Source organism: Gadus macrocephalus, chromosome 16 (genome assembly GCF_031168955.1).
Source record: "Gadus macrocephalus chromosome 16, ASM3116895v1".
Lineage (NCBI taxonomy): Eukaryota > Metazoa > Chordata > Actinopteri > Gadiformes > Gadidae > Gadus > Gadus macrocephalus.
In genome coordinates this window covers 5,702,290-5,716,497 of record NC_082397.1, presented here as the reverse complement: position 1 = coordinate 5,716,497, position 14,208 = coordinate 5,702,290, and the positions used below count along the sequence as shown (strand labels likewise).

The following is a 14,208-nucleotide window of genomic DNA, read 5'->3' as shown; positions in this document are numbered from 1 at the left end:
TGAATTGTTACTTATTTTCCAAATATTTTTTAGCAGTGTTATGTTGGTACAATTTGGCAGTGGGTGTGACGTGTGCTTATAGTGCATACATTTATGTGACTCATCAGACATACAGTTCTTATGAAGGAAGGAGAATCACCTTCAGTGTTTAATTGTATATCATTTAAATAGTTTGGTATCTGTATCACCACCAATTGTTGCTCCAATCTGCTGGATATATAAACACCACAGCAACTACTACACATTTAAATCCACTTGTATTCAAAGTGGCTTACAGGTGTGACTGTAAAAGCATTCACGTCGCCCAATCAAAATATAGTTATCCATAAACATCTTGAATAGAACGTGGCGTATTAAACCAGGGTAAGTCTCCCAGTGTTAGGCCTCAGTCCAGGGTTTAGGAGTCAGGGTTCGACTAGCTTAGTCTAGCCTACAGTAGTAGACGATGGCTACAAGACGCCTAACCTTGAGTATGTGTGAACAACGCTTCGTGAACAGTAATTAATTTTCCTTTACACTTGGGGCTTAGGTATCAGGGAGGTTGGAGCTGGCTGAGGCCCAACCCTGGTTCTCGCACAATAGTGCCCGGGGAGGCGTGAATTACAAGTCGGATGGAATGTAGGAAAAGAAGACAAATAAATGAATCACCCCGGGGGAACCAGTCTGACAGGGTTGCCACGTTGGACAGGCTAGCTGCCTGCCCACAGATTCAGCATCAGAAGCTCGACACCGACGACAAACTCGGTGAAACGCGGATCTGTGTACTGCTAGGATGGCGTCGACCGGCCCTTAATTGATCAGGATCCATTCATTGAAACGCCTGCGTGTGGCGGACTGCGACCTGTCTGCGTTGCCAGGGTAACTGGATGGAGAGGCGGTGGGATGAGTTAAAGAAGGCACCAAGAGACGAGGCAGTGAGCAGGTGTGTGTGTGTGTGTGTCTGTGTACTGTGTGCGTCTGTGTTTGCGTTTGTGTTTGCGTGTCAGTCAAAGCTATCCTGCAGCATCTGGTGAGACGCTTGACAGGTGTTTGAATGACAGGTGATGTTTGAATGACAGGTGTCTCGTCTCCTCGGGTGAACTGGTTGTCTGGGAGACAGAGTGTGTGTGTGTGTGGGGGGGGGGGGGGGGGGAGAGAGAAATGCTGACAGTTGTGATTCATGAAAGGAAAAAAAACAAAACACTCTTTGCTTTATATCATTTGCTTATAACTCTGACTTTTGGTTTGCTATTACCCTACTATGACTATAACTTTGGCTGCTATGCCATTTTTCATGTCTTCCTTGTGAGAGTTGGGATTGCTGCTGTTGTGGCCATTGAGACTGTAATATCTGGAGTAAAGGATTGTGTACACAAAACACACATAAGCCTAATTCTGTGGTTATCTGTCGTTCTGCTTTCAATAAACAGAGTGGTTTGTTTAGAGAGAGATAGGTGGGTCTTTGGTCCAGTCGGACACATTGCTCAAAGCAGGTGACTGTTTGTGTAGGCTACTTAATAGGCGATAAGCTAAGCACCGGGAAGTGTTTCAGAAGTCACGCATTACCAGAATGGTAAAAGTATTGAGTTGAATTAAGTATTGAGTTGCCCAAATATTGGGCTGTAAATTTGAATGGTGGTTTTATAAAGTATTTCTTTCTTTTCAGTGGTTTTCATTTTTCATAATACAACGAATCACATTAAGAACAACATAGCAACAGCCATACACTTAGACATTTGCTTCCCCTGAGTAAGCCTGATGCGCTGTAGTGATTTCACAATATAAGCATGATTTTGATTTCCTAAATTAGCTCGACTTCAATCTCAAACACGCGTTGTCTAATTACGTCACTCTGCCTGTGACCCGCGTGTTCTTTCTAAAAGTTCTCTCTCTCATCATTATCAGTGTAAATCAAGTTGAAGAGCTACCTGATCGCGCCTTCTGGCTCCTGACCTGGAGGGAAAGCTGTCCATCGCGGCGAAGCTGGTGCGCTGTAGCACTAGTGTGTGTGATGTGGTCTTTCTGCCAGGTGGAGGCGCCATTGCACCCTTCTCTCGGACTGGCCGAAGTGGCGTGGAGGATACTGTGCTCCGGATGCCTTTTAGCAGGCCTGGGAGCTTGTGCCATGCTCTTGAAGAAGAGCCTGTGGCGCAGTGGAAAGGCGGTGAGTGCGCGGACACACGCCTACGCTCTCAAAAATAAAACGTCTTCAATAAAACTGTCCCGTAAATCATACACTTTTACAAGCATGTTCCTTATTTGACCTTTTTTTATTTGACCACTTTTACGGCCTTGTTTGTGTCCATCCATCCGTAATTACATCCAGTGTGCTACTAACAGTAACTTAACTTAATATTTTCTAAATAAAGTTAGTTTGTTTGTTTATATATTATAAGCCGTTCGATTATAAAATTTTGATAATCCTTTCTTCTGCTTTTGGACGTTAAGATGGTGCTTTGCTCAGAATCGGTGGCAGATCAGAAAAACACACATTTTTCGTGGTAAGGCAACTTTAAAACATAACTAGCAATATTATTTAAACGATTAAACTTAGGACCATTTTCTATTCCTAAAAGGCAAAATTAGTCCATATTAGATATTTGGTTAGCATAGGCCTACTACTAAATACGTGTATTCACACATTTTAATTGTGTAATTGTAATCTGTTAAAGAAAAGGTTTCATACGGACCATAGAAGCCACGACAATAATTTGCGGGGGGACAGCTTAACGAGCGGTGTGTACCCCTGGGGTGTCCTTACTCACCAAGGGTGAGGAAGGAGCCGTCCCTACCAGGCAGAGAAGTCTCCCTGGCCCGGGCCCTTACAGACAGCCTGCTGCTCTGTGTTCTCCAGGAGTCCCTCTCCCACCCCACCCTGCCCCACGTAGAGGTTCTCCTGGCCAGGCTCAAGGTACGACAGACCCCCCCCCCCCCCCCCAAAAAAACGAATAAAAAAACACAGTTTTAGATTAGCTTTCTCCTAATCCTAGAACGTGATGCTATCAGGCCTCTCTCGCAAAAGAGGTGCCAAACCTCATTGAGAATTCCATCACTCAAAATGATATGCAACTCAGATTATATTATTGATTTTAAACTCATTGCTTGTTTTCTTGCTCTGTCGTTTCCCTTGGTGTGCATGTTGTAATGCACTTTCTGGCCGAAAAGTCCCAGCTACTGCAAAGTTTTGATTTGGTTTGATACACTGTCACGTACCGCACACACTTCAGTATGCACAGCGCACGTTATGTTAGGCTGGGGCGACAGACACACACTGATATTCTGTCAGATACATTAATCCCCAGACCAGAAGACATTGAGTCTCTCTCTCTCTCTCTCTCTCTCTCTCTCTCTCTCTCTCTCTCTCGCTCTCTCTCTCTCTCTCCTGTTAGAACATCGTGTTTGAGTCCCTTTACACTTTGTTCTTTCTCAATCTGTTTTGGTTCTCGTTGACGTCATCTCAAAAACAACTTCTATGCTTTCAAATCTAGAAGTAACTTTTTAAAATCTTTCCCTCACTTTTGTTGACCAAATAAATGTTTGCTTCATTTTTTTGATATTAAATTCCCAGCAAAGAAACATACAACATCCATGCCATTAATTATCAGGTTAGCGTTAGGCATCCAGTGACCCGTCATCAACATGGACTGCTGTGTCAGCCAGTCATAGCACTGCCCTCCACCATCTGTTGATCTCTGACCCCTTTAACAGGCTCCTCTTCCTCTTCCTCCTCTTCTCTCCCTACAGAGGGTGTCCCGGACCCTTCAGGGGGCTGAAGGTCTCCCAGCGGCCGGGTCGGACTGTGAGGCCCTCGCGCTGGTGGAGAGAGTGAAGGCCCTCAACGCATACCTGCATCAGAGGTGAGGTTCCACCGCCAACACGGCTTTTGGAAGAAGGAGAAGAAAGTTAGTGTCGTGTTCGAGGGAGGAGGGGCATGATAGTCAATGGGTTATAGAGGGTTTGATCCAACCGAAAGGGCTCTGTGTTTGAACCCCAATGTCTGTGATCTACTCATCCTTGAGCAAGATGCTCTAAACCCCTGATCTGCTCATTAACGACTTACGGCATCTGAATTCAATTTGCTCGGCGCCTAGATTAAAGCGATTGCATAACGACTAAATATTAATAGCAAACAGAGAAGGTTATGTGAAGTGAAGGCTTTGCTCTCTTCAAGGTCAGTGTATGGAACTGGGGGAAAACACTGCATCAAGGGAATAACCCCAGGAACCGTCTACACACACACACACACACACGCACACGCATGCCTACACACACACACACACACACACACACACACACACACACACACACACACACACTTTCCACCCCCCCCCCCCCCCCCCCCCCATCCCGGTTTCGGACAGGACAAGGACGCTTGGCGGTCTGCTACGGGCGCAGGGGGAGTTTGAGGCGGACGTGGAGGGCCTGCTGGGGGGTCTGCAGCTCCTCTGGACCCAGCTGGAGGAGCTCCACACCAGGGTCACCCTCACCAAGGACTGGAGCCAGGGGCAGCAGGGGGATCTGGCCAGCACCAAGGCTGAGGCAGAGGTACCCATCGGGGACCGTGGAACGGGGAGGGAGGGAGGGAGGGGCCGGGGGGAGGTTGAGATCCCTGTTGAGTTCTGTTGAAAGATTGTGTTGGTTTATTACAGGGTCAGACAAGATACAAGACACAAGATACAAGATCGTTTATTGTCATATACACAATGGAAACATAGTTTACACTGGGCAATGAAATTCTTAATTTGCAAGTTCCCTTCACACAAAATATGCTTAAAATAAAAGTAGATAAATAAACTAAACTACTAAAAGAAGAAGAAGAATTTAGTTAAACAAACACAGTTGAATATAAGGTGCTGTTAACATGTGCAATGTTCGCATACAGCAGAAGGCCCTGAAAGACGTTGAAATATAGACGTTTTTGAATATATAAATTGGATGTTGAATATTATTAGTAGATAAACATACTGCCATGACAACATACTGCCATGGCTTTATTTCACCTTGTACTGAGCTATCTGATTCCATTAGTCCACTTTAACTTGCTAGGAGGTATTTTATTGGTTAACCTCTAAGCTAAAACATCCCCCACCTTTAAATAAACGATTCACTTTGGTAACGCAACAAAGTAAGAGATAAATTGAGTATTTGTCGTTGTCTTTTCCAATTCCACTTACTGGCCTAACTAGTCCTAATTAGTCAGAATTAGTTGATTGCGTTCACCTGTTTTCCTCTGTCAGTGTTCAGATGTGAATGTGTTGTCCTATAGCCTGTGATCCTTGCTGCTGTCTTGCTTGTGTTCGTTTTACTATAACCTTTTTCTAAATACTGTCAAATTCCTACATATATAATATAAAGGTTGAGATTGTACACTAGATCTTGTATTCCTGACATCTGAGTTCATAGTTCCTAGATGCTTAAACATGCATTATATTGGTGGGTTCCCATACATCTGTTTTGACAGAAGCTCCACCAAGCTAACTGAATACTTGTATTTATGTGTGTGAGACAGTTTGTGTCCAGGATGGTGGATCAGTACCGGACCAGACTTCAGCTCTGTCAGAACCACCAGAGGGAAACCACTGAGTTGCTGCAGGTAGCTTCCTACCCCAAACAAACTCGAAAAAATACCAGAATGCTTATGATTCCTCTACCACTCTGTCCAGTTGTGTTGCTGAAACTGGGTCATGTAGCATTAGGAGTATTTTTATAACTACTCTACGCTTCGATGTTAAGCCGCACTTTGGTGTTTAGCTGCTTTGAATTAAAGCGTCTGATAAACGACTCAATGTAAAATTCCCTCCCTCATTTTCCCTGTCTGTCCTTGTTTCTCAACATTCAGTCTATAACCAGGGTCAGATGAACATATTGAGTCAAGATAATATTACTCTATTAATCCTTGAAGGGAAATTCCAGCAGGAGGCCTTCAAATAAGAAGGGCATTCAAGTGAGTGAAGTTGGCCCCTTGGTTAAATAGGGTTACGTCTTAAAAGGCGATTATAACTGTTAAAGTTGTATTCAATGAAAAATATATATAATATATATAATACTGTATCAACAAAAATATTTATGAGATACATTTGATGGCCTCTTTAATCCAATGTCTGACAGTGAATGTATACATCATTAGGATTGGGTGGTCCCACTGGTATTGCCATGCACTCCCAGGTAAACGAGACAGGACCCCATTATTATCATTATAATAGGATGGTTGTTGAGGTACTGTCTGTGTGATAGGAGCTGACCTGGACTCACATAAACATGAGCGCTCACGTTAGCGACAGCTGCAGCAACGAGTCAGTCTGGACGGAGCTGTTACTGCAGTCCAACATCGAGCAGGTACACACACACACACACACACACACACACACACACACACACACACACACACACACACACACACACACACACACACACACACACACACACATATAACCCACAATACAAAAATAAAAAAAATACAAGCACATAAAGTTCCAAGTGGTAGTGAAATACTCTGCCTCTCAATTAATCACTTTTTGCCTCTTTTTATGACTCTACTTCCATTTCCCTTTTCTCATGATATATCTGCCTGCTGGTCATTCTATCTCACTCTTTCCTTCTCTCCTTCTGTTGCTCTCCCTTTTCCTTCCTATTTCTTCTTTTGCCCTCCCCCAATTTCTCTGGTCTCTCTTTCTCTGTTCCTGATCTCCCTGCTCTCTGTCCCTATGTCTGTCTCCCTCTCATCCCCTCTCAATCTCTCTCCATCCCCATCTCTCTTTTCTGTCCCCCCATCTCTATCTCTCTCTCTCTTCTCTCCGTCCTCCCCTCTCCCACAACCACCTATGTCTGTCTCCCTCTCATCCCCTCTCAATCTCTCTATCCCCATCTCTCTTTTCTGTCCCCCCCATCTCTATCTCTCTCTCTCTTCTCTCCCTCCTCCCCTCTCCCACCTATCCTGTGTCTCCCCCCCTCTATGTATCTCTCCGCCCTTCAGTTTGACAAGGTCCAGGAGAACTTCCTGTCTGTGGACCAGCAGACCTCTACCTTCCAGGCCCACCTGGACGGGCTGGAACGGGGGGCTCCTGACGGACAATCCACTGGCCTCCCAATCTGTTCCTCCTCCTCCTCCTCCTCCTCCTCCTCCAGGGCTGCCGGTCGGATTGGCCCCTGCCACGTTGAGCCCGCCCCTTCCTTCGTCACTGTCTCCTCATTGGACGAATCCAACCAGGCTTTCCCCTCCTTGGACAAGGATATCACCCAAACCCTCTGCGAGAGGTCAGCCCTTCAGTTCTCCTCCGCCTTTGGACGCCTTCGGAAATCTGGAAAGAAGAAATGATTCTCATTTTATGTTATTTAAAAATGTTGCACTGCGGCATGCGTCAGAGTAACTTATATGCGTGTAGCATTTTCAAGTGTTGATCATTTGACTTTTGCTGTTTACTTGTATTGCATGTATTTATTTGTAACTTTTCAAAGTTTTATTTTAATACATGATTGTTATGATGCGTCGTCTTCGAATTAATCCCTCTGCAAAACAAATTATGTTGTACTGCTGCTTATCTTTTCAGAGTAGCCTGGTTTATTACAAATCGGATGCCCTCAGAGAATGATTAAACTGTCAGACACAAGGGGGCGTCACACCACCAGGGATCCATGCAGTCACCTGCTCAACCATCACCATAAAGACAACGCGTCTCATTCAATACATCCAGACGCTTCTCTTCATTTAGTTTCATGAGGAGATAGCCAGGTTTTCTGGCTGTTCACCATATGGTCTATAAACACATTCCTGCACATGATTTAACCATTTTCTGCCAAAGCCCTTTTCTTCCTTTAACTATTTTCCAAGTTTTATTGAGGGTCATCTCATATTTTTCTGGTATGAGACTAATTCAATGAGAAATGTTTTCTAAACTTGAAGCGCATGATGAAAAGTGTATATGCAATTCCCCCCCCCCCCCCCGCTCTTTCATTTGCTGCTCGCTTTGAACCCTGATCCAGTGTGACAGAGCTACTTTAGCAGTTAGCTGCAAGCTAAATGGATTCCTATATGTCCATGATTTTAATAAAAAGGCCCCAACGTCCGAAAGCCTGGAGGGGGAAAAACATAGAAGTTTTAAGCAATACCAGACATTTCCTCGCCCACCCCCCCCCCCTCCCCTTCCCCAGTCCTGTCTCCCTTTATCAGAGGCAGTGGACGACATGATTTGAGAGCTTCAAAGCAGGGATTTAAGGTTGGAGGAAAGCGAGTGGGGGGTGGGTGGGGGGGGGAGGGGGGGGGTTTGGGGGTGAGTGGGGGGAATGTAGATGGGTGGGGTTAAAGGTCATCACTGGAAGCCATTCTGTTATTACTAAAAATGGAGCGGGCCTCCGGACCTTTCTGGAACACATGAATGTGCCTTTGATCCAAATTCTGTCTCCTGCAGCACTGCCTCCGAAGATGCAAAAGTTAGGGCAACTTCTGGACTCCATTTTGGACTCACTCTCTCTCTCCTCCTCTTAAAAAAAAGAAAGCCGAGCTATGCTAGCCAGAGGCCTTGCTTGACGGGGCTGACGTTGCGCCGCGGGCATTAGCCTTGAGATCTGACACTGTTTTCTTCCACCCTTATGATTGGCTGGCACCAGAGGGTCAGAGATGGAAGGAGGGGCACCTGACCCCTGGGGGGGGGGGGGGTCCAGGGTGGACTAGGATTTGGCTTTCAAGTGTCACAACACAACCACGCAGACACACACACACACACAAACGCTACTTCACACAGCCTGCAGGTTTAAAGGCAGTGGGGGGGTACCAGCTTAGTCTGTCTGTTGTTGCATTTCAAGCCACAGACGAGTGTCACAGAACAAAGACAATCCTCTTTGACAAGTGACATGAATATGTCATCTGAATCGATAATGACTTCTCTGAAAGAAGTGGAAGGCCGCAACAATAGCAGCGCATTTTTGTCAATGTTAGTCTGTTGGTCTGAATAAATAATGACATGCAAAAAGCAGGCGTGAAATGACTTATCAAGAGTTTCAGAACAGCAGGAAACCTCTGTTTAAAAAAACTAATATATTAGAAAATGTCCTGCGGTGAGTTAGCCGGCCATTCGATCCTGCTCTCCCATTTGTGAAAAATGCTTGGCATTGCTTCCATAGCATGTCATGGTGTCTGCGACCCAATCGGAGAGCGAAACGGGTGGAAGTGGTGCGAGAGGCACGCCGCCGTGCGCGCGGGGAATGCTGCGAGTGAGCGAATAAAATGACCCATGGCTTCGTTTAGCTACCCTAAAAAAAACAGTTGATGACTAGCTTCCTCCGCCAGCCCTTGGGTCCCTGAGGGAAAGGCTATTTCAAAGCTAGCCAGTGTGTGTGTGTTGTTTCAGAAAATATGGTTGGTAGAGAGGTCAATCGTCCCGTCAATTACCACAGTTCAGATTTCAGCGGCGCTCCGTGACGACGTTTAGCGCCGGCTTAGCGTGTGCTACGCTAGGCCGCTATCTGATCTTTTCAACGCGCAACAAAACAACCGCCTTGTCGGACATTCAGAACACTTTCCAGTTATTCAAATGTAACAGTATAGTTTAATCGTTTTCTCACTCGCTTATGTCTTTTGTTGAGTGGTTTTTCTCTCGAGCAAAGACAGACCCAGGTGGATTTCAATGGCAGAAATGTAAGGAACTGAATAATTACATGTATCTGTACCACTCCCAATGTAAAGGGTACCCTAAGGCCTAAGGTCAGAGAAAGGGCCACAATGAATGTGTCAACATTTCTTTAAATTTTTGTTTCTTTTTAGTATTTCGCTAATGTTAGCTTCCTTCGGTCAATATCAAGGCTCCGCATCGAAAATATAAAACAAACATTTAGAACTGGATTCAGAGCCATTTAAACACATGAGAACCGGCATGTACAGCAGTATGATAAGGATTATACTGTTGTGTATTTTTTGTTAATTTTCATCTTATGTTAAGCTTGCTGGTAGTTCTACCATGAGGACTCAAATCACGCGCGGCTGGCCGCCAATCACAATCACCAGCTACCAATCACCTGCCTACACCTGCTCTATAAAGAGTCGTCTAACATATGTCTTTGCTGCTCAGGTCTTCGTTCGTCGCACCTCCATCCACCCCACCACCACCAGGTCGGCCTCAGTCTACTTGTCCAGGGGAAGGCTCCGCCCCTGCTAGTCCTGGCAGGATACGCCGAGTCTGCACGTCATCCTGGATCAGTGACGGGGCTCATGCCAAAGATTTACCATGCAAAATATTCCCATGTCGTTATTTAAATAAATCCTGTTCATACTTATCGGCGATCGAGTCTTTATGGGAGAACTATGAAATCTTCTAATATCGCTAGTTGGACCTTTGGCGCCCGCCTAGGTCCATTGAACGGGGTGCTTTGGGTATGGGTATGCCTAGGCGGCAGTGTATTTGCGGAGTTGGCGTTTCCACCACCACCAGGGAGATGTTAAATTGGTTGGTTAGATGTGATGTGTTCTGTGTTCAGCTGCTGTGTGTGAATATGTGTTCAAGAAAGGCAGCTCTCGAAGTCGAGCAGTGTTAGGGGCGCGAGACTTGTATTCTGCTGAACCTGGGCTCCCGTCTTGTCCAATATATCATAGATTATTATAGACAATATATTAGTTTCAGGGAGTGTAGAGAAAGCCAAGTTTGACTTGTTTAGACTAATTCTGATTGTTCCTTTATTTTTAAGAATAAACAGGATCATCAGTCTCACATGCCACACAAATTATTGGCTAACTTTATAGATGTCTTCATGGCAGCATTTTCCACAACAGCCGCAAGCGCTAAATCACACCAGGGCCCAGCAATTAAAGGGCTGGATGGCGCTCCATACGCTAGGTAAGTCACCATGCTACTACAGACCCGAGGCTATTGGAACAGCTGCACTGTTTGGGAGACAAAACATCAAAACACGGGATCCGCATGTATGTAATTAGCAACAGGGCAAACGTTTTTGGGGGAGTAAAGAGTCCATCAACTTTTACCGAGGTTATTACTGCTGACCCAGCCCAATTCCACACAACGAACGCTTGAGCTGAAACGATGGAACCCTTGAATACGTACTCGCATACAGCTGGCAAAGCCTTGAATACCCAGACAAAAAGTACACCAATGTCTGCAGGCTCACTGTAGGCATCCCAGACCAAGATGCCCTGTTATAGGGCTTCTGCCACTACTAAGCGCCAAAGCTAGCTAGCGCCAAATTCTACAGCAGGACAAGTCTCCGTGTTGTGAATACGACCACGGCGACTTAGCTCTGCTGCTAAATAGCCTCTTGGACGTGAATGTTATCACAGATACTTGGCTCCGGTGCTACTTCAGGGCGAGCCTCCATGATGTGAACACGAACGGATTAGCGTTCACTTGTGGACGCAGGCATCTGCCCCGGGCGTGGCGGTCCCCGTGCCAGGCCCTGGGAGTGGGCGGAGCCTGGGAGGAAGGGTTAAACAAACACGGTGGCTCCGGCACAAAGAGACCGCCACTCACACACATGTGGAGGCAAAGGGTCCACTCAATCCTCATACACACCCACTGTCAGCCCCCCTTCCACCCCCCCCCCCCCCCCCCACCCACCACCCGGCTCTCACCCCCAGCGCCACCGATCCCCAACCCCACCGACCTACAACCTCGAATGACGCCCACACCAACCCTCCAACAAGCTACCGCCTCCCTGCACCTTCCCCAAACCGGCACTGCTGCCCTTACGCCCGCTGACCCCTCCTCAACCACTATCCTACCTCAAACCCTTCACCCCAGCAGCCAAACAAACACCTCCAACACAGCCCTGGGTCTTGGGAGAACCAAACACTCCAGAGGAGGAGGAGGTGGTGGAGAGGAGAAAGGGGGAGGGGGAGGGGGGAGGGGGAAGGGGGTTGGAGGAGGAGGAGGAGGAGGAGGAGGAGGAGGAGGAGGAGGAGGGCAGAATTCAGATTCCCATTCACAGAATGTCACCAGGCCACAAAGGAGGGACCGCATGACATCGCCACTAAACCAGAGTTAATGGACTTCTTTCTCAGCCGCCTGCAAGACATGACAGGGGGCTTGCGTGTGAAGAGAATGGGGAGGGTGGAGCCGGTGGGTGGAGGTGGTGGTGGTGGGCGAAGAGACTGGCGAAGGAGCCCCCTTTGCCCCGATCGAAAGGGGGCACATGGGCCCAGTGAGTCCCCTGAGTGATTGAGAGAGTGAGGGAGGAGAGGAACAAGGGGGGAGGAGAAGAACAAGTGGGAGGGAGGGGAGGGGAGGGGAGAGGGGAGGAGGAGGGGAGGGTGTGATTCATTAGCAGCTCTCTCATTGAGACGGCCGGCTCTCATTCAACGGCCGCTTGTTTTAAAGGCGGTAATCCAAGCGAGGGATCGGATCACACTCCTCAGAGTCCTGAGTTAGCATGGGGGCTAGCCGGAGGTTCTCCGCGCTGCTTTGTTTGGCGAGGCCGTCGCTACATGGCGGTGGCGTGAGGGTTGAGAAGCCAAACACACACACACACACACACACACACACACACACACACACACACACACACACACACACACACACACACACACACACACACAGACACAGACACACACACACACACACACACACAGACACAGACACACACACACACACACACACACACACACACAAGAGCGAACCCAAATGTGGCCAATCAGGAGTGAGGTTAGTGAGGGATGCGGGTGCGGGAGTGTGCATGGACCGACTGCCAATGCCCTCTGGCCAATCAATCAGCGCGCTCCTAGGAGAAAGGTACCAAAGGAGGGGATGGGTGGGTGGTGTGGATTTGCATGTGAACACACACCTCACAAAGAGGACCCAGAATGTGTGTGTATGGGGGTGGAGGGGGGGCTGGAGAGCACTCTGAGAGCAGCTATAGTTTCACTCCCTACAGGCCAGCATCCCACACCTCCTCCTCCTCCATCCCCGCCTCCATCTCTCCTCCCCCCCCCCCCCCCCCCCCCCCTCTTCCCGACCCCCTGTGGTTATTTAGACGGTGAGATGGTGGGAGCCACTTAGAGAACGCTGGAGACGAGAGAGGGTGGCATCACCATTCAATGACTGACCCCCCCCCCCCCCCCCAACCCGTTGTCTCTGTGAGGGTGAGGGGGGGGGGGGGGGAGGGGGTGGAGAGACACAGGGCCCCCAGGTACCGACCTCATTAGAAGATAAAAGCAACCTTTCCCAGTGACCCCTGGCCCCGAGGGTTGCCATGGAGCCGGCGAGTCGACGCTTCCGTGGGCCACGCTGGGATTGCTTTCAGCATGCTGGGATGGATATGACCCTGCCCCCTTGCCCCCCTGCCCCCTGCCCTGCCATTTTTTCTCCCAAACACACACACACACACACACACACACACACACACACACACACACACACACACACACACACACACACACACACACACACACACACACACACACACACACAAAGACAAACACATATTCATGCAATACCGAGGAGTACGTTTCTAAAGGGTGGACCGTAGCTCGTTTGCTGCCTTCTACGTCTCTGTTCAGTCGAGCTAACGGCAGTCACGCAGCTAATCTCATTACTGGCCAGGTTCACCTTTGAAGTGCCGGGGTTTATAGTGTGATAGTTTACATAAGGGCCGTCAGACCCTCTCTCATCTCTGCTAATGGCTGGACTGACTGCTGCACCTCAGAGAATCACTTCCACAGCTCAGTATTTATACATCGCCCATGAATCAGTACGACGATATCTGTAATACGTAACAGACTGTAGTCGATTATTCCTCTTTATTTCCTCTTTATGTGTGGATGTAAAATATATGTTCAGAACGCACCTTATGTGTACGCGTATGCGTGCGTGTGTATGTGTGTGTGTGTGTGTGTGTGTGTGATTGTGTGAGAACATGTACATGTACCATGATGTTTCTGTGTGTATGCGTGTGAGTGTGTGTGTCTGTGCGTGTCTGTGTATGCATACGTTCCTACACACATAAATGTTCCTCTCTCTGTGAGTTTGTGTGTGCACGTGTACGTGCACACGCCCCTGAGTTTGTGCTGGGGAGGAAAAGGGGTGGGGGTTGTATGTGTGCATGCATTGCATATGGACATGTTCCTGTGTGTGTGCGTGCGTTTGTGTGTATGTGTGTGTGTATGTGTGTGTACGTGCACGTGCCGTGAGCATAAGTAGGCGCAGGGGAGCGAGAGGAGAAAGAGTTGGGGTGGGGGGGGGGGGGTATATCTTGGTCATGCTGACTGGTTTTTATAAGCTGTGGCTAACCCCA

The 14,208-nt window shown here is 47.8% G+C and overlaps 1 protein-coding gene across 3 annotated transcripts; it reads left to right on the top strand.

The window, feature by feature from the left end:
• Positions 1-6: 6 nt before the first annotated feature.
• On the top strand, positions 7-8,124 carry si:ch211-151h10.2 (uncharacterized protein LOC567699 homolog). Of its 3 annotated transcripts, none has more exons than XM_060074734.1 (9): positions 7-922; positions 1,885-2,143; positions 2,428-2,480; positions 2,749-2,890; positions 3,724-3,836; positions 4,341-4,524; positions 5,489-5,572; positions 6,214-6,315; positions 7,105-7,275. In XM_060074734.1, the coding sequence occupies exons 1-9, from the start codon at positions 867-869 to the stop codon at positions 7,135-7,137; spliced, it is 1,026 nt and encodes a 341-aa protein (XP_059930717.1). In that variant the 5' UTR covers positions 7-866; the 3' UTR covers positions 7,138-7,275. The 3 variants fall into 3 exon arrangements, with proteins under 3 accessions (XP_059930717.1, XP_059930716.1, XP_059930715.1); XM_060074733.1 differs by having other exon boundaries at positions 8-922; positions 2,009-2,143; positions 6,953-8,124; XM_060074732.1 differs by having other exon boundaries at positions 8-922; positions 6,953-8,124.
• The last annotated feature ends 6,084 nt before the right edge of the window (positions 8,125-14,208 follow it).

Bases quoted from the DNA above. Each gene is read 5' to 3' on its own strand.
- si:ch211-151h10.2 (XM_060074732.1), top strand. From the start codon at position 867: ATGGAGAGGCGGTGGGATGAGTTAAAGAAGGCACCAAGAGACGAGGCA. The intron at 3,837-4,340 runs GTGAGGTTCCAC...GGTTTCGGACAG, and splicing joins AACGCATACCTGCATCAGAG to GACAAGGACGCTTGGCGGTC. The intron at 6,316-6,952 runs GTACACACACAC...TCCGCCCTTCAG, and splicing joins TGCAGTCCAACATCGAGCAG to TTTGACAAGGTCCAGGAGAA.